The sequence below is a fragment of the Scyliorhinus canicula genome, chromosome 3 (assembly GCF_902713615.1).
Source record: "Scyliorhinus canicula chromosome 3, sScyCan1.1, whole genome shotgun sequence".
Classification (NCBI taxonomy): domain Eukaryota; kingdom Metazoa; phylum Chordata; class Chondrichthyes; order Carcharhiniformes; family Scyliorhinidae; genus Scyliorhinus; species Scyliorhinus canicula.
Window position 1 is genome coordinate 91,596,051 of NC_052148.1, and position 21,130 is coordinate 91,617,180.

Below are 21,130 nucleotides of genomic sequence, written 5' to 3' on the forward strand. Positions count from 1 at the left end.
ATTCCCTCATGTGAGCTCTATGAGAAGGGCTTTTCTCATGGTCAGGTATTGTTGGATTTAATTTTCTCCAAGTGGAGAAACCGTCTTCCTTTCCAAAGTTTGACACAGACGACAAATGCTCCTTTGAAAACAAAAAGCAAACAAAACAGTAGCATGCTTTCCGATATGGAGAGTATAACAACCATTTTCTCTCCACAATTTCTCCGTTTGTGGAAACTTCATCAAACCACTGTTTGGAAAATGATCTCCCATCCTTCTCAGCAAATGGACCACTTTTATTCTGATATCTTTCAGGGCCATGTTGTAATATTGTCATCTTGAAATGATCTGGAATCGGTTTCTTCAAACAGCCAAAATCGCTTCTTTGCAAAAATATGCTAAAATCTTCTTTATTTTCTTCACATGGATCATCATCCTGACAATGAGACTGAGGAGAGAGAGTATTATGTTCTGACCGAGCTGAATCCGTATCAGAAAAATCCTTCTCTGCGCCACATCATCTTTTACTTCTCCAGGTTCTCCTACTTCTTCTTTACTTCTTTTTATCCATGCATCTAATGCCCCTCTTTGATGGGACTCTTCTTCGACTCTGGCCCTCTTTTTTTTCCTGTTCTGTGCTCCACTCGGTTGTACACGAAATACTCGTAACATTTCATTTTCTATCTCAAAAACCGTAAGACACATGAGAAAATGGGAAGAAAATGCAAACAATCGGTCAGTTGCAGACGGATAAACCATATTTCACTTCTTTGTTCCTTCGTATCAAATTATTTCACACTGATTCTCCACTGATAATTTTGTGCAATTTATATCATAGACTTGCAAATTAGTGGTATCTGTATTCGAATATTAGCATGTTAAGGAATAAATGTCTCCTATTCCGAGATTAAATGCCATAGCAGTCCTCTGATCATCCAGGCTTCACTCTTACTACATCCCACGTAAATATTTCATTAAATATCACCAAAAAACCTATAAAAAACGTAGTTGCACCCGTTCTAGAGCTATTCACTGACCTGAGTAGGTAAAATAACTAATCTAGATGCACAAAAAGCTGAAGAAAAGACGAGTTATGACTCGAGGAAACGCAGGAACGAACAGCCATATCTGCTTGTTGCTTTTGATGGTTGCACCACGTACATCATGCGCATGCGTGTGGGGGGATGGGGAGAAGCACCATTTTCTCTAGACAGAAAGGGTACACCATGTTAAAGGAATAAAGGGCTAACAACTGCCTCTGCAGTGTGGTGAGCCTCCAAAAATTGATTTATCACCGCTGAAATTTTAAAATTACTATCTTATTTCCTTCTCTGGGGCAGCACGGTGGCCTAGTGGTTAGCACAACCGCCTCACGGAACTGAGGTCCCAGGTTCGATCCCGGCTCTGGGTCACTGTCCGTGTGGAGTTTGCACATTCTCCCCGTGTCTGCGTGGGTTTCGCCCCCACAACCCAAAAAATGTGCAGAGTAGGAGGATTGGCCACACTAAATTGCCCCTTAATTGAAAAAAATAATTGGGTAATCTAAATTTAAAAAAAAAAATTTTTTTTTTAAAATGTATTTCCTTCTCTGATTGGATGCCCCCATCCAATGGATGCCCGGGGCCAATGCACCGTCCGTTTCCCCCCCCCCCCCCCCCCCCCCCCCCCTCTGCACGCCACTGGAACAGTCTAATTCCCTTTTGAGAGTTTCAATTGAACCTGTCTCCTAGGCAGAGCATTCCAGACCTGAACCAATCACTTTGTGAGAAAGTTCTTCATGTCGCTTTTGCTTCTTTTGCCAATTACTTTAAATCTATGGCTTCTCATTCTCGATCACATTGTTCTTTCCCACAGAAATGAAAGCCAATTCAAAATGTACATTTCAATCAAAATTTATAAATTAATTTGCGACATAATGCAGACACAAATAAACTAATCATCCTTGCTATATTCCCTTCCATGTGCCTTTGCCTCTCATTGCTACAAGATGCTACCCCAGTGGCTGCAGCATGGTTGGTGAAAGGCCGTTGAGCGTCAGCTAAGAAGACTGCAGGGTGACCCCAAGCAACTCTAGTTTAGAAATGCTAAATTGACACAGCACCATTACAGCTTGGGCTGCAGCAGTCTTGGCTGGCAAGCACCAGCAAGGGCACAGGTGGACTGACAAAAGTGGGAGCACACATTTTGTCCTCCTGAGAAAAGACAACAGGTGTTACTCCATGGAGTCACTGCTATTTCCCTCAACAATCCTAGTAATCTGTTGGAGGCCATGTTGTTGGAGTCCTATGATACCTTGGAAGCATCTTTTACCACATGTATCCACAGCCATGATGGCAGTAATCTGACCATTCATTACAGAAGCCTGCATTGCCACTACAGCACTCAAACATTTACTGGATACTGCTGGTGCTGCAATAGAGTTTGAGACATTTGCTATCAGCTACTGCAGTCTTTTGTGTCCAACAGTTGTGCTGATGAATATGACCCATTTTAGGTTGGAAAATGCCAAGTTGGTGCCAACTCCTCCAATGCTCATTGACATTGAGGGCATTGTTTCCAGCAAAGTTCCCAGTGCATTGAGCATTTAGGTGTGTAAACCCCCAGCCTTCTTATGTAGCCTGCCTCATCAAAGTCCTCATTTTTGTTTCAGCAGAACTAATGTGCAACATCGAGCTCCGATGAGCTGGCATCTGCACTATCAAAGAACAAAGAAAAAAGAAAAGTACAGCACAGGAACAGGCCCTTAGGCCCTCCAAGCCTGTGCCAGTCACAATGCCCTAACTTAAAATAAAAATCTTCTCCCGTTACTCAGTCCGTATGCCTCTATTTCGTCCCTATTCATGTACCCATCCAGATGCCTCTTAAATGTTGCTAATGTGCCTGCTTCCACCACATTCTCTGGCAGCGTGTTCCAGGCACCCACCACTCTGCACGGTAGCACAGTGCGCAGCACAAATGCTTCAGAGCTCCAGGGTCCCAAGTTCGATTCCCGGCTTGGGTCACTGTCTGTGCTGAGGCTGCACATTCTCCCCGTGTCTACGTGGGTTTCCTCTGGGTGCTCCGGTTTCCTCCCACAGTCCAAAGATGTGCAGGTAGCTGGATTGGCCATGTTAAATTGCCGTTAGTGTCCAAAAAAGGTTAGGTGGGGTTACTGGGTTATGGGGATAAGGTGGAGCTGTGAGCTTAATAAGGGTGCCCTTTTCAAGGGCCAGTGCAAACTCGATGGGCCGAATGGCCTCTTTCAGCACTGTAAATTCTATGAATCTATGATTCTATGCATGAAAAACTTACCTGCACAACTCCTTTAAACTTCCCCCCTCTCACCTTGAACCTGTGTCCCCTTGTAATTGACACTTCCATCCTTGGAAAAAGCCTCTGACTTAAAGGGGCCATGCTATCACAGTTAGCTTCTGAATGGGAATGTCACTTATGTTGCATTTTGAAAGCTTAACATTGAAATGCAAGATGCATGACATGCCTTCAGCAAGTTTTCGGTTCACCCCATCGTTCATTGCAAACTATTAAAATCCTGAAGGGTACTTATTGAAACAGAATCAGATGAATTAAAATAAATTCTAATGTTATCAAATGGTTTTATTCTTGTTAGACTGTGAACCAACTCAAAATCTTAACTGTTCAAAATTTTGTTGCTTTCTTTTAATAACAGCTCAGAGTCTTCAAACTAGCAAAGAATTGGAAAACACTGAACACGTTGATCAACATAATCTTCAAATCATTGAAAGAGATGGGAAATCTGACACTTATAGTCATCATAGTGATTTATATATTCACTGTAATAGGAATGCAGCTTGTCGGGCATGATTATGAAAATAAAGTAAGTATATCACAAAGGTTTACTTCTTTTGGTTGGTTGTTAAACTAGGTGAATGTTCTGATTCGAACAATAACTATATCAATTCCATTATTATAGACTACAAATTACCCAAGCTTTAATTAAAACTTGATCCTAATAATTTAAAGTTTTGATGTGTACAGTTCTAGAGGTGTTCCATGTGACACAGAGAGCTGGCCTTGTAAAGCATCCTCAAGTGAACACAGCCAATCCTACACACATACATTCAATCAGGGCTAGTTAACAAGTTGCAGGAGCAATATTTTTTTAAAATATTTTTATTCTCCATTTTCACATTTTCTTCAGAATTTGCACCCCACCTACAAACAGTAAACGGTAACGAATACAATGTCAATCCCCTTATCAACACCAACAACCCCATCCTCCCACCACTTCCCAAACAACGGCCCACCTGACAATAAAAGCATCAAGTAAAACAAACCATCCCAAAGTGGGAAAAAAAACTAGAAAAAAAAGGAATCAGGAATCGCCTATTGTCATCATTGACATAGACAGTCCACCCCCCAACCTCCCCCCCTAATATTCAGTGCCATCCAATCCCAAAAATAGTACCATGAATGACACCCATGAATTGTTGACATCCTCCCCCCCACTTCCTCTTGTAAACGCTTCCCCCCAACCTCGGTTCCTTCCCCCAACTTTTCACCCCGGCTAGACTCACCGGAACCTGTTCTACCAGGCTCCGATGGCCGCAGCCCCTCCCCCCACCTCATTCCTGTTCACTGGCCGGCTTAAACCGGCCAGCGTGGAAGCCCCCACCCGAGTCTCCTTCCCCCTTGCCCGGTCCCAGGAAAACCATGAAATACCCTTTAGGACACAACCTCCGCATACAGGAGCAATACTTGATGAAGCGCAGAGCATGATTACACAGGATTACAGGATATATAGCATAAAACAGGATATTCAGCCCAACCAGTCCAGTGTGTTCTTTTTATAAATTTAGAGTACCCAATGATTATTTTCCAATTAAGGGGCAATTTAGCATGGCCAATCCACCTAACCTGTACATCTTTGGGTGTGAGGGTGAGAACCACGCAAACATGGGGAGAATGTGCAAACTCCACACGGATAGTGGCCCGGGGCCGGGATCAAACCCGGGTCCTCAGCTCATGAGGCAGCAGTACTAACCATTGTACCACCGCGCCACCTAGCAGTCCAATACTTAAGCTTCACTCAAACCTCCTTAGTCCTTTCTCTTTGCGATCTATCCTGGGTAACCCTCTACTCCAGGGGTGTCAAATCAAATACACCGTGGGCCAAAATTTAAAAATCGGGACAGGTCGAGGGCCGGACTGGTTCAATGTTTTTTTGCAAAACTTATTGAAATGAACTTATTGAACCTGGAACTAATAAAGCTTAGGTTATTGCCTATAAAAACAACATTAAATATTAAATAAATAAAAAATTTAGTTGCATTTATTTCTTATTCCTTTATCTGGAGCTTTTCCAGAGTAATTTCTAATGAAAACATTTTTCCACAGGCCAACACTTTGTGATTCACACTATACCTGAATAAACTCAGCATCAGCCATATCATACGCCATAGGCGCTTCAATTGCTGGGGCCAGCTTTAATAGTAATTAGATATTATTAGGGCAGCACGGTGGCCTACTGGTTAGCACAACCGCCTCACGGCGCTGAGGTCCCAGGTTCGATCCCGGCTCTGGGTCACTGTCCGTGTGGAGTTTGCACGTTCTCCCCGTGTCTGCGTGGGTTTCGCCCCCACAACCCAAAAATGTGCAGAGTAGGTGGATTGGCCACGCTAAATTGCCCCTTAATTGGAAAAAATAATTGGCTAACCTAAATTTTTTTTTAAAAGTATTTAGATATTATCTCGCGGGCCAAAGATAATTCCACAGCGGGCCGGATTTGGCCCGCGGGCATTGAGTTTGACATATATGCTCTACTCCCTTCTTTCTTTTAGCCCGAGGTTTCCCTAAAATGCATCTCTATACTATTCACTTCAAGCAATCCTTGTGGTAGGAAATTCTACATTCTTACCAATCTTTGGGTGAGGAGGTTTCTTCTGAATTCCCATACTTTGTGAGTGTTTCATATTTTTTAGTTATGCTCATCCCCTCAAGAGAAAACATTCTCTCTGTATCCACTCTTCAAAACCTTTTATAGGAAATGGATCGGGAAAAAATTTAAATGAGTTAACATCTCCCGCAAAATAGAGGATGGAGGAGTGTTACATAAATGTGCTTTATGCTTATCCATTTATTACCAAGACTTATTTTTAAGCGTTTGATAACAGAATAAAATATTGATATTTTCTATTTTGTATAATCTCTGGAAAACACACAGCTAGTTTGTAACAGAATGGGCGTGATCTACCGGCTGCATTGTGCCGGAAGGTGGCACGGCCGGTAGATTCCTCTTTTGGGATCTACCCTACTCACTGCGCCTTGCGAGATCAAAGCGATCTTGCGAGACATCACGATCTGAACCCTGCCCATTCTGGGTGGCATCACTGTTTTGCAATTCTGCAAATTAGAGCGAGACAGCTAGTCTCACTTTAATATGCACCCCCTGATCTACCCGAGGGCTTGGGATCTAACCCTTTTTGCCTCGGGGACCTCGTGCGAGAGTCGTTCAGTGCTGGGCTCCATAAATGGGGACCAGACGGAACAGCAATTGTGAGGGTGTCCAGAGGATTGGAGACCCCCAGGTGCCAGCCTGGCACTGCCAAGATACCCAGGCAGCACTGCCAGCTGACAGGGTGAATGCCAGGGTACCAGTCTGGAATTTTTCCCATGGCGGGGATTGGTCCCTGGGGGTGCCCTGCATGTGTGAGGTGAGACATGGGCCCCCTCTGAGGTCTCCCTTACAGGCAAGTTGGGGCTTTGGGGGGGGTTCTGGGGTTGTATCGGGGGAGGGGTGCATCGAGAGATCAAGACACGATTTTAAAATGTTCTGGCAAGCAGAACTCCTCAGTGCAGGAAAAGGGACTAAGAGCAGCCTCGGCAGGGAGTTCCCCGCTGAGGCCCCCAATTGAAATGGAGTCCTGATAGATAATGTGGTCTTTCTCGGCGCTATGAGCGCCGGGAAACACCTTGACTAAACACTCTTGTCACGGGACTCTGTTCCAATTTGGTTAGATTGAGCCCAGTATGTTGAAGACACAAAATTAAAGTAACAAATTTTTCTCACTCACGGAATGAGTTTCCCACTATTCTGCACTCTGTGGTAATCATCTGCTTTGCTTTACATCATCCAATGTTTTTCATCTGATGTTATGTTATACTATAGGAGGCATTTGAAGGCAACAGAATACCAAGATGGAATTTCAGAGGCTTTTACAATTCCTTTATAATGGTGTTTCGAATTTTGTGTGGGGAATGGATAGAACCATTGTATGACTGTATGCGCTGCTCAAAGATGTACTTTTGTCTCCCACTGTTTCTGCTAACGTATATAGCTGGAAACTTTCTGGTAAGAATACATAAGGTGTACCTTCAGATTATGTTGAACCAATTGTTTCTTAGTATAATATTCTTAAAGCATTAATATTTCAAATGAAATAGGAAAACATGCTAAAATATCTTTTCAATATATTAAACCAACTGCAGCAACTATAAATTAGATATTTAAAAGCGTTAATTTATGATATGGTGCTGTGTGAGATGTGGCATGAATGACATTCATACCATTTTTCAGCATACAATCTAACCTGTAGTCAGTAGTGATTGTATTCAAAATGTATATTTTGCTTTACATAGGTTTTAAATAAAGAATGCATATTTTAATCTATTCTAACCTTGTCTGAGAAAATTTTGCAACCAACATAGCAGCTGTACTTTGTTGTGGCTCTTGAATTGCGGAGGGTTTGTCCACTGCGACAACTTGTATTTATTTAGAGCCTTTAATGAAAGAAAATGTCCCAAGGTGCTCACGGAATTGTTATAAAGCAATATCTGACCTCAAATTACATAAATAGATATTAGAACAGATGGCCAAAAGCATTGCCAAAGAGGTAGTTACTAAGGAGTATCTTAAAGGAAGAAAGAAAGGTAGAGGGATTTAGGGCAGGAATTCCAGAGTTTAGGGCCTGTGTACCTGAAGGCACAGCACCCACTGGCAAAGCAATTCAAATCAGGAATGCTCAAGATGCCAGAATTAGACCAGTGCAGATATCTTGGACGATTGTGAGGCTGGAAGGATTACTGATAGGGAGAAATTAAGGATTTGAAAACAAGAATGAGATTTTTAAAATTAAGGTGTTGCGTGACCAGTCAGCGAGCATATAAATGATAACATTCTATTAGCTTCAGGAGGTGCACAGATGTAACTTTGGATAAATTGGGTCCATCCATTGGGCAATCCAGCTGAGGTTGAACACAATATTTAGGATATTGTCATTAATCTGTTTATTTTCTATAACTGTGTGTGTGTGTTGGGGGTGGGGGTGGGGGGTGAAGCAGGAACAAAGAGTGGATTAAATCAAAACCATCTTTTTAGCAGTTGTTCTTTTAAAACTGTATCTTGCCTGAATCGTTATGAAGGTGCAATCGTAAATTTTATTTTTGTCATCATACCTACTAATAATAATTTTAAATTCTTCAATACTGTTCTGCAGGTGTTGAACTTGTTCCTGGCCCTTCTTCTCAATTTCTTTTCTGGAGATACACTAACTGCAAATGCAAAGGAAGAAAAGAAAGTTCCATATAAAGATTATATTAAGAACCTCCTAGCTTTGTTGAAATGTCGAAAACCAAACAGATCTTCTTCGGGTAAAATACAACCAGATGAGCAAACAGATATCTCAGAAGCAGACAATGCTTATCCATCTAATGAAGTTCCTTTGTCAGACTGCAATACCAGACAACAGATGAGTAAGTGTCTGAAGGCTTTCTATATCAGCATTTAAGCCCCTTTAATCAAATTATTTGGTGTAGAGGAACATAAGAATATAAGAACTAGGAGCAAGAGTAGGCCATCTGGCCCCTCGAGCCTGCTTCGCCATTCAATGAGATCATGGCTGATCTTTTGTGGACTCAGCTCCACTTTCCGACCTGAACACCATAACCCTTAATCCCTTTTTTCTTCAAAAAACTATCTATCTTTACCTTAAAAACATTTAATGAAGGAGCCTCAACTGCTTCACTGGGCAAGGAATTCCATAGATTCACAACCCTTTGGGTGAAGAAGTTCCTCCTAAACTCAGTCCTAAATCTACTTCCCCTTATTTTGAGACTATGCCCCCTAGTTCTGCTTTCACCCGCCAGTGGAAACAACCTGCCCGCATCTATCCTATCTATTCCCTTCATAATTTTAAATGTTTCGATAAGATCCCTCCTCATCCTTCTAAATTCCAATGAGTACAGTCCCAGTCTACTCAACCTCTCCTCGTAATCCAATCCCTTCAGCTCTGGGATTAACCTCGTGAATCTCCTCTGCACACCCTCCAGTGCCAGTACGTCCTTTCTCAAGTAAGGAGACCAAAACTGAACACAATACTCCAGGTGTGGCCTCACTAACACCTTATACAATTGCAGCATAACCTCCCTAGTCTTAGACTCTATCCCTCTAGCAATGAAGGACAAAATTCCATTTGCCTTCTTAATCACCTGTTGCACCTGTAAACCAACTTTCTGTGATTCATGCACTAGCACACCCAGGTCTCTCTGCACAGCAGCATGCTTTAATATTTTATAGTTTAAATAATAATCCCGTTTGCTGTTATTCCTACCAAAATGGATAACCTCACATTTGTCAACATTGTATTCCATTTGCCAGACCCTAGCCCATTCACTTAACCTATCCAAATCCCTCTGCAGACTTCCAGTATCCTCTGCACTTTTCGCTTTACCACTCATCTTAGTGTCATCTGCAAACTTGGACAAATTGCCCTTGGTCCCCAACTCCAAATCATCTATGTAGATTGTGAACAATTGTGGGCCCCCAACACGGATCCCTGAGGGACACCACTAGCTACTGATTGCCAACCAGAGAAACACCCATTAATCCCCACTCTTTGCTTTCTATTATATATATATATAAAAATATAGTTGTAATCTTCATACAATTGGTTAGAAATTACTTTTGGTGATATTAGTGAACAAGGTTCTGATTTGTATACATTCCTATTTCACTAATTCAACAGAAATATTTACCAATACTTCAGTTGAAATAGCAGAGGAATTTCTGAGAACTGGAACCAATATATTCAACCATAATGATTTTTGGTCTAAAGGTTTTATCTAATATGTACACATTTCATATTTTTCCTAATATATTCTATTATATTCCGAGTAGGAATTGAGGACTATATCATAGTGATATAGGAAAAAATTAACCGTTTGTAATTCATGAAAGCATAGAATGACAGAGCACAAAGGTAGGCCATTCAGCCCTTCATGCTAATGCTGGCTCTTTGACAGAATTATTCAATTTGTCCCAAATCCTGTTCTCTCTCCCCTTATCCCTGTAATTTTTCCCGTCAAGTATTAATACAATTCCCTGTTGAAAGTTCTGCCACAATCTGCTTTCACCACACTTTCAGGGAGTACATTGAAGATTATAGCAACTCACTGTGTAAGAAAGAATGTTCCGATATATTGCCTCTGGTTGTTTTGTCAATCACCTTCATTTGTATTTTCTGGTTGTCATCCTGTCTGGTTCCGAAAATGCACATCCTTTCTCCATTATGGTGTTGCCCTGTATAATCTTAAACTGGCTGTTATAACTCCAAGAGTGCAACCCTACACATATCAAAGATAGCATCTGCTATTTTCCATTTAAAGTTAAAGTTTAAAATGAATATTAGCATTTAGAATATCCATTAGAATAATGTCAAAAATACATTACCAAAGTTACCTGTAAAGATACACTATTACCAGTCAAAAAATTATGACTTGTGAAGGACAATTAGAAATTAACGATTTCCTGTAACATATATGAATTTTTCAATGTAAAGTCTCATTGCAATTCAACCTTGAGGCTGCAAATGTGTTTTTTGAACAAAGTGCCATTAATATGTAAATGCCATTATTATAATTACATTATAACTCCATTCAGACTGGCTAGTTATGGATTAATGGTAGTAACTAGATGGTTTGCTGATGACTGGATGGAATACTGGGTACAATTAATGAAGCTGGGCTTAGAAATAAAACCAACAATTTGACATAGAAATTACACCACCATGCATGAGGTCAATTGTTAAAAATTAATATCAAACATATCAACTGGAATAATGTAACAAAGCATGAATATTTGTATGTGCTTCGAACATGAAATTATTTTCAGGAATTTTCTAACACAAAGGCCTCCATCTTAAACCAGCTTCTGCCTCCTTATTGGCCCCTTACAATGGGAAGGACATAGTCGGTCTTTAAAATATTGGAATCAAACCAACTAAGGCCAATCTATCACATTCCCAGTTAACCCAGAATTGCATGAGGTCCCATTGAAAGCTGGCAAAGAATGGCTAAACATTCTTTTAGTCACTCCATGATAACACCATTGACACATTTCAACCTCAACATGGGGACTCCCACATTGTCAACTGCACAACTCCATTCCCAGGAGCCCTGGATATGTTTTAGAACCTTGCTTGATTTTAAGCCAGGAGGGACAGGAGTACACTCCCTTAGTCAGCCTGTAACATTCTTGCCTCCCCAACCGCATTATCCCTTTCTCTCCCCGACTGCTCCAAACTCAGATTGCAGCTCTGCTTTCCATCACCCATCCTGATCACGGTCTTAATCCTTTTGCCCCACCTCCTACCAGCTCGGCAGTCGATCTTGTGACATTATCATAACTATCAGCATTTCAAGGGTTAATGTAGTGTTGAGGTTAGCTGCTAGAGAGAGCTACAGATCCAACTATATAAGGCTAGACCTTAGGGGAGGAGTATATGCAGGAGATACCGTATATACTCGCGTATCCTTCGATCTCGCGTATCATGCGACCCCTAAATTTTCGTCCCCAAAACATGATTTTATGGTATATCTCATGTATCATACGAGTGACTTTTTTGGAAATTAATTTTGGAAACTAAAACTTCCAAATGGTATCATTGTGTGTGGTTTCTGCAGAGTTGATTCTGCTGTGAAAGCTGTTCGCGATTCCAACAGCTTTCCAGCTGGCTTTACTCGCGTTGTTCAGCCACTTGCCGTTTCCATTCATAAAAACATGAATGGAAACGTCAAGTGGCTGAACATCTTCCCATCAGAATGCTGTGGTCAAAATCTGAAGAGTAGTATTCTGATGGGAAGATGTTTTCATGTTTTTATAAATGGAAACGGCAAGTGGCTGAACGACGCTAGTAAAGCCAGCCGGAAAGCTGTTCGAATCGCGAACAACTTTCACAGCAGAATCCACTCTTCCCATCTTCCCATCAGAATACTACTCTTCAGATTTTGACCACAGCATTCTGATGGGAAGATGTTCAGCCATTTGACGTTTCCATTCATGTTTTTATGAATGGAAATGGCAAGTGGCTGAACGACGCTAGTAAAGCCAGCTGGATGCTATGTGACTTATCTTGGCCAGCATTTCACACCCGCGATTTTTGTACCTCGCGTATCATGCCACCCCCGAAATTTAGGCTTCAAATTAGGTGCTCAAAAGTCGCATGTTACGCGAGTATATACGGTAGCTAGTAAAGGTCATAAGAGCAGATAGTGTGAGTAAGGTTAGATTATAGTTTATACCAGTAGTGAGAATAGCAGTAAATAAGTGTAGTTAAATGCTATTGATCATTATTGAGTGAATAAAAGTTAAAAGCTATTCTGTGGTCTTTGTGAACACAACGCAACACAAAGAAGACTGCAAATCTGGCCAGTGGATGTCTGCACAGAATTATTTAAATGAAGCTGTGCTGTTGAGATCAACAGGGCTTCTACTCTCATAACCTTGTCTGGTTCTTTACCCACTGTGAACTTCCACACACCTTTCCACCTCCCGCACTCCCACCTCCCCCCCATTAATATGGAGACTCTAATCTCCTTTACTTTGTCAAGAATTCATCCCTCTTAAATCAGTATACAGTACAGCAAATCTGAATCTATTTTTAATGAAATGGAACAAAAGGCTTCACTCAGCATTCAGTTTGCCAGCTGTATATAGGCCTGTTCCTTTGTTGGTATTGGTGCCCTATAAATAATAATGCAATAATGCTATTTTAAAGTGAAAGAGTTTGCCACTGATAAAATATTCATTGAGTGGAAATTATTGAGGCAGTTGATTTTAAAAATTTGACAAATTTCAAATCTGATAACACTCCACAGCAAGCACGCTGTCTTTCTGTTTGAAACTATCTACTCTTTCTTGCAGATGTGCAAAATGAAATAAAATCAAGCACTGTTGAGCCAGGAGCATTTCCTACATTCTCCCGTAGCGGTTCACTTCCTCCAGTAGGTGAAAATGAAGTGCCTACGGTCAGCGCAATGTGTGATCCGGCTAGTGGTGGACGGAAGTATGAAAATGGATCAGCTGTCTTGATGGTAACACATAAATGCAACTCTACACGTTATGTGGAATTAGTATGTAGTCTTATAGTCACCCGAAATTCCACTGTGGCTGTTGCTGCAGTGGTAGAACAGAATTAGTGTGGCTTTTGCGATAAGCCACACAAATTGCGAGGGTGGTGTCAATTTCATGGTCAGAGGACATTTCACCGTTTCCTAAGCCAATCCATATTTATAAGCAATCAATTATTAATGGGTTGCATAACTAAGATTTATCTATGAACTTGGTCAACTAAAGCATATTGCTTATTCCACTTCTCGATTTAAACATTGTTGTTCTATGAATTATCTATTTTTATTCATTCTCGGGATGTGAACCTCACTGGGATTTATTGCACACCCCTAGTTGTCCTGAGAAAAAGTTGTGGTGAACATTTTTCTTGAACTATTGCACTCTTTGTAGTGATTTGATACAGTTAAGCTGGATCACCTTAGAGAGCAGTTAAGAATCAACCACATTTGTGTGGGACTGGAGTTGCATACAACCCAAGTAGGGTAAGGGTGGCAACTTTACTTCTCAAAACTGAATTTTAATTCTTTGACTACTGTGATGGAGTTCTGCTCATGTTCTCTGGAACACTAGTCCAAGTCTCTGGATTATTCAATCCAGTAACATAATCATTATTCTACCAAATCCCTTCTTCATATTGCTTTATGAAGTATATTATACTTTTTGGTGTAAAATAAAGCACATTTGTTGGTCACAAGAAAGGCTTTATGACTGCATTTCATACGGAAAAGAAGCAAATTTAGTTCACAACAGTGAAGAATTTAGTGCAATTTTTTAGATTTGCCCAATGGGTGCACAGCCAATGCACAATGCTGGTTTTGCAATCAGTTGCATCACTGCAAAACAAATTCAACACACATTATTAGGAGTCAGACTGAACACAGTGGGACACAGACTTGTAATTTATGCTGCAGGCATACCCAATATTACATCACAAGAACAATTATCGGCAATACCGATTTAGAAATTACAGACGAGGGTGGAATGCTGAAGGCAAAATGATTATTTTCTGGAGGAAGTGTCCAATTGATATGTTGTGAAAGGATGTTCAAAAATGGAAGGGAGCCAAAGAGGAGAGACGGAGATAGGGTTTGGAGATGTTTACTGTATTGCATCCCCCTGTATCCCCATAGGGATAGGAATTCAGGGCAGGGCAGCATTGCTAAGAAAAATGGAATTGCCAGCTGTAAACCAGATTTCAGTTCGGTCCAGGATGTCGTACATTCCTTGAAGATGAAATCATGGATGATGGAGCCTTTGTTTGCAAGGATTGTTTTATAAGGAAGAGTAAGAGGGGAGCAGTACACTTACTTGTGGTGCAAGGCAAGCCTTGATCCTTCCCAGTGAGCATGTGCCAACTAGCTTCCTCTACACTGTGCAACAAGTTTACCAAAGTTACTAATCTTTTTAAATGCTGTGGTATCACTTGTTTCACAATAAGGAACAACAAACAATCACGTTTTAATTGCCAGAAGTTACAAAGTCTGCAGTAACATTGCCAAGCAACAATGAATGATATACTAATATTATTTGGTCTGTACATGATCAGATCTCAAGTTTCAGCGGAAATACAGTAAAAGCAAAATATAATGGAGGCTGGAAATTGGAAATAAATCAAAAAATATTTGTCAAGTCAGGCTGCATCTGTGGAGAAAGAAACAATTGTTAATGACCCCAATATTTACAGTGGTGGAATTTCCAAGCTGTGGAGGAGGATTTATGGCCTCCAAACTTACTTTCTTTAAAACAGGTCTCCTGCACAGAAGCCAGCCTGATTGGTAGGCCGAGCTCCCTGTCAGGCAGGGAATCCTCCAAAAGAAACACTGCAGCCCAGGAAGATGTCGTTTTCTGCTTCTCAGGATAGACATCATTCGGGTTTGCAGGGGGACGGGGGGGGGGGGGGGGGGGGTGTGTGTGTGTGTGTGTGTGGAAACGACACGGTTTGGAGTATCAGCAATGATCACAGGGATCAGACAGAAATTGAAATCAGATATAGGGCACCTGGTGGGGTCAATGTTTTCAGGAGGGGGGATCACGATCACGATAGGGTCAATACTAAGAGGACAAGGGTCACTGAGAGAAGACGATTCATTGTGGATCGGACAGGGGTCACTGCAGGAGAGACTGCAGGCAGGTTAACAAGTGAGTTCCAGTCGATTGAGGGTGAGCTTAGGGATGGAAGGGTGATCTCAGTGGGGATGGAAGGTAGATCAGGCTGGTTGCTGGATCTTGACAACCGTGGAAGAGGCAAATCGACCCGCGCCAAGTTTTTGTTATAGACCAGGGACTTTCTGGAGGGCAGACCTCTTCCCAGGTCCTGACATCAACTGAGTTTCTGGAGGGAACATGAATCTCACCCACCCTGTGTTCCTGGAGGCTCAGACAGAGGAGAACAAATACAATGGAAGGATGGAATTGGCTATTGAGGCACCTCTGGCAGAAGGCCATTAAGGGGACCAGCTGGACCGGGTGCTGAGGATGGTTAGGCAGGAGAAAACCAAGGGCAGACAAAGATCATTGCCATGTCCACAAGTCTGCAGGTCTCACCTCATCATTCTCCAGAGGTCCATAGAGACATTGCCGACCCCAGAACTCAAGAGGGAAGCCATTACCTGTGGCTTTGAACGTAATCATGCAATTAAACCTTTTCAGCATTTCCTTCTTGGACTTAACAGGGGACATGGGCAGCATCCCATAGGCAACCACACATCACTGCATCAAAAGATGATGAATCAAAGTGGTGAGAATGGACCCAGAAAGTCAGGTGGAAAGATTGTGGGATTCCCACAACAGCAGGGTGTTATTGAGTATGCCCACGTAGTAATCAGGGGCTGGGTCCTCCATCCCGCCATGCCACATTTCTGTTTCACCCCGCCGGCAGGATGCTCCATTTCGCAGGCTGGTTTCCCATTGTGGGGCAACCCCACGCAGTCGGGAACCCCCTCGGGCTGCCGGCAAAAAGGAGCATCCCGCCGGCTGAGAATCCAGCCCCAGAGCTCCCTGGGACCAGCCTACCTCATTTATCAACAGCAAAAGGGTTTCTCTCCATTAAAGTGCAATTGATCTGCAACCATTGGAGATGTACCCTCCAAGTGTGTGCTCTGAACCCAGGGAGCACTCATTATGCAGACGTTAGGCACCACTTCTAGGCGCCACAGCTCCTAGAGATGCACACATACCTGGAGAGGTTATCCGTTTAAAACCTGGCAGGTGGCAGCCGTGAAACACCCTTGAGATCCAGCTGAGAAATGCTACAATGAATCTCATGGATCAATAAGAGCCACTGTTGAGCAGACCATCAACTTGTTAGAAACGAGGTAGAAATCTACAATATACGCCTCAGAGAGTCTCCAGGATTATAGTCATCTGCTGTGCATTACACAACTTTTCACTGCAGAGGGGCAACTCTTTGCCAACAACACACCTGGAGGAGCCCCACTACACATCTGAAGAGGAGGAAGGATTAGAGCAGGCAGATTAGTACGTAGAGTCTCCTGCACCAGATGAGAGGGAAATGGAAAGTCACACAAGGGAGACCTTTGAGACCCTCATTCACACCAGATTCAGGCACACACAAATTTTTTGACAAGCCCTATGCTCTAGACCTGACACCCAGGAGCTGTGCATTTCTACCCAAGAGCATGTCATCAGTGTCTGCCGACAGGCCGCTCTGTGAGTATCAATGAAAGGTCACTATGCCACCTTCATCCATTGTTACTTACGGTACAGGCACTTATACTGCTGACTAGGTCATAGTAATAAGACAGGCCAACACATAAGAATGAAGTAAACATGACTATTTAATCAAAAATTAACATATGCCATCACAAAAAGTCTGAACACGTGTCACCCTAGTGCGCCTACCTGCTCTTTCTCTTACCGTTTCAATCACTACAATGTGATGCAACCCCAACATCTGCATCTCAACGGAGTCAAGATGCTGAGTTCAAAACCCCAGTGCCTCAGATGACCTTGGCAGCTATCCCCTGGCTTCCCCAGGAATGGAGGGTCTCGGTCTGCTGAGGGTCTCATGCAGCAGTGCAGGTGCATCGCCTGTGGCCATGGCTACTGAGGTGTTGGGTCACTGGCAGAGGGGCTGAGGAGCGGTGACCTGTCCTTGTAGCAACCAGAGAGAAACGTCCATGAAAGATAACTGGAGCTCTTCCTTCATCTCAGCCTGCAATGGCACCTCCCCAACTATCTGAGGAGTAGGGGCATCTAGAGGGAGGTCTAGGCACCTCATCCCCCCTCTTGCCTGACCAATGCTGTTAGAGCCCAGAGTTAGCATGATGGCTTGCATGTCTGAGTGCACATCCGACAGCTACTGGCTGGTCAGCTGAATCTGGCTCTCCGTAATGGTTGCCAATGTCTCCCTGGGAGAATCAAGCACATACCCACCCAAAACATAGCAGCGCTCTTGCCCTGAGATTCCTTCATCTGTGTATGTCTACACAATGCTTCTGGTGGCTCCACCAGATGTTCCCCTAAATGTCAGTGCAACTCCAGAAAGTTTCATGTGGCCATGACCACAGATTTGTCATCTGTTCTAGTGGAGGTTACAGGGAAAAGATGTGACAATACATTGTTGATATGTTGATGCTCTCCTCCTCAGAGGTGGACTGCATGGTCATAGATGATGTATCTGCCTCGGTTTCCTCTCACAGCCCAAAGACATGCAGGTTAGATGGATTGGCCATGGTAAAATTTCCTGTTAGTGTATAGGTTAGGTGGAGTTACAGGGATAGGGCAGGGGAGTGCGCCTAGGTAGGGTGCTATCTCAGCGAGTTGGTGCAGACTTGATGGGCCAAATAGCCTCCTTCTGCACTGTAAGAATTCTACGATTCTATGGTTCAATGATGGAGCAGGCTGTCCCTCCAGAATGTGAGCACAGAAAGAATGATTCACAAACCCTCTAACCATCCCTGTGTGACATAATTCTCTTTTCTGCCCAGCAGTGGTCAACACCAAGCTCAAGTCTCTTCTTTCTGCAGTGCTGTTTCACCATTCACAATTGTCTGGCTGTTCTGCTGTCCAGCCAATTCTGTCACCTCTTCTGCTGTACTTGTAAGCATCCTAATAACGGACATTCTGCCTGCAGACAGAAAGAGAGAATGAGTGTCCACTGTTCGACAACTAATCCCTTTATCAGCATGCTCCAGTATCATGGGGCTTTCTGAGTAACCCACCCACATTTGCACTTTAAAACTTGTACAATCATGATATATTGTATGCATCTAGTCCACATGTATCCAAGCCACATGGTGAATTTGACGCTGTGTCTTTTGCCAACCACATGCCCCTCACTGGAATGGATTTCTTGTTGTCCCCATTCTCATGGTTCTATTACACTCACCCTGGCAGTGTGGAAGAGGTCATGGACCTACTTTCTACATTACACCCAGGTGTGACTGTGGGCCCACAGCTGCTACCCTGCACTAAAATCTCCATCCAGGCATCCTTGCTCAGGCGGCAGGTCTCTTTATTGCGTTGCTTGCGAAGAGCAGCTGCCCTCATTCCCAGCCAGCCTGCAAAGGGATGCGAATCGCTGAACCGTGACACCACCCTTTCTGTGCTCAAACGAAAACAGAAAATACTGGACAATCTCAGCAGGTCTGGCAGCATCTGTGGAGAGAGAATGGAGCTAACTGTTGGGAGTCTGGATGAGTCTTTCAGAGGAAGGTGGCTCTTTGTATGTTCTGAGAGGTCACCTGTTCTGTGCCAGGTGACCTCTCCTCTCTCAAGGCCGATCACAAGTCAGGACAAACCAGGCTGAGTCTACATTTGGCTTCTGAAACACTGCAGCTGCCGCCTTGGACTGTCACTGTTAGGTGTGTAGGGCAGCCGTTTAAAAGTGGCGCCAACACCTCCAGGCCTGCCAGCTGACGGCAGGAATTTCCCGTTTGTAATTTTGCCAGAAACTCATCCTTCAACACAGTGAGTGCAGAGCCTTTCGCATCCTATTCTGTAGTTGTGTATATCTGGAAGAGTTAACTTGTGATGTTCATCTTTTTTGCATCATATGCTCTTTTCGATGAAGTTGCCGATCATAACTCTTTATCCTACATTATTAATTAGCTCGAGACGGTGGAGGAAGTGCAGCAGGAAACAGAGGGTGAACTGCATCGACCAGCTGCGGACGTGAGTGACCCAGAAATAGTAGCAAAGCAGTCAAATGACAAGCATGTTAGCGAAGAGAATAAAGCAGAGGAGGAAAAACGTGCGAGCTCAGTTGAAGGTGAAACCGCGGAGGATGAGGAAAACAAAACAGAAATCAAAATAATGCAACCCTGCTTGCCGACCATGTGCACAGAAAGGTGCACTTGTTGTCACCAACTTAAAACTACATTCGTGGCAGAACTCTTCCTGGCACTCAGGAAGCTGATGTTCAAAGTGGTGAATAATCGTGTGTTTGATGGGAGTGTACTCTTTGTCATACTTTTGAGTACAATAACACTGGTAAGTACTAATAGATTTAAATACAATCTATTGCTGTACTCAACCTCGACACTTACAGACTGGAGGTCACAAAACCAAACACGTATAATGCCCTTGTTTAGATCTGGTGCTGCTTTATATTTGATTTTTTTTCTGTAACCAGGGCTGTTTTTATCTGTCACCAAATCCAATGGTTCCTCAAAACCATGATGGCCGGGATGTATAAATAAAACAGAAATCCTGGCACCTTATTTAATTTCAACCCAAGTTAATTATAAGATGTGACTCTTGGAGTCACAGTTCATGTTCTGAGATGATTCCACGTATGCCAAGACTTTTTAGATATTTAGCTTCTATGGCATTTAGGTTTTTTGTGGAATTATGTAACACCCAAGAAAAACAGACAATTCATTCGGAAGTAATTCCTGAAGTCTGTTGGGAACTTAATGTTCTCCTTTGATCATAGAGTGGTAACAACAAAGAAGAAGGATATTCAGCCTGTTGTGTTGGTGCTGACCCTCTGCAGGAGCAATTCATCTAGTGCTACTACCCTACCTTTCAGCCATACCCTGCACATTTTTCCTTTTCAAGTAACAATCCAGTCCCCTCTTGAATGTCTTGATTGAACCTGCCTCTACCACACACACTCAGGCAGTGCACTCCAGATCCTAACTACTCACTGTGGAAAAAGCATTTCCGCATGCCATTTCTTCCTTTGCCTTTAATCCATGCCCTTTGCTTCTTGTCCTTTCTCCAATGGAAAACGTTTCTCCCTGTCTGCTCCGTCCAGACCCCTAATGAATTTGGAGAACTCTATCAAATTTCCTCTCAACTTTTGATTCTCCAAGTAGAACAATCCCAGCTTCTCCAATCAATCTCATCCATGAACCATGCATGTGAATCTTTTCTGCACCTTCTTTAATGCCCTCACATTCGTCCTGATGCCCAGAACTGGACAGGATACTCCAGTTGAGGGAAACCAGTGTTTTGTTTTTGTAGGTTTAACATAAATTCTTTACTTCTGTAATCTGTGCTCAGGTAAGTCCAGAATGGTGTATCCTTTCTTAACTCTGCAAGATGCACTGCAGGAACTCGCCACAGTTCCTTAGGCAGCACCTTCCAAACCCACGACCACTACCATTTAGATGGACAAGAGCAGCAGATAACTGGGAACCTCACCACCAGGATATTCCCCTCCAAGTCATTTACCACCCGACTTGGAAATATATCGCCGTTCCTTCACTGTCGCTGGGGCAACATCCTGGAACTCCCTCCCTCACAGCACTGTGAGTCACTTACACCTGCGGAACTGCAGCGCTTCAAGAAGGCAACTCAACACCACCTTCTGAAGAGCAG

At 43.0% G+C, this 21,130-nt stretch overlaps 1 protein-coding gene across 1 annotated transcript in view; it reads left to right on the forward strand.

Moving 5' to 3' along the window:
• The window catches only part of LOC119963623 (sodium channel protein type 2 subunit alpha-like), a 210,744-nt gene that overhangs the window by 45,110 nt on the left and 144,504 nt on the right, over positions 1 to 21,130 (forward strand). The window contains exons 11-15 of the mRNA XM_038792953.1: positions 3,647 to 3,814; positions 7,109 to 7,288; positions 8,433 to 8,688; positions 13,136 to 13,305; positions 19,415 to 19,795. Coding sequence (XP_038648881.1) covers positions 3,647 to 3,814; positions 7,109 to 7,288; positions 8,433 to 8,688; positions 13,136 to 13,305; positions 19,415 to 19,795 — 1,155 coding nt within the window. The remainder of the gene's footprint in view (positions 1 to 3,646; positions 3,815 to 7,108; positions 7,289 to 8,432; positions 8,689 to 13,135; positions 13,306 to 19,414; positions 19,796 to 21,130) is intronic.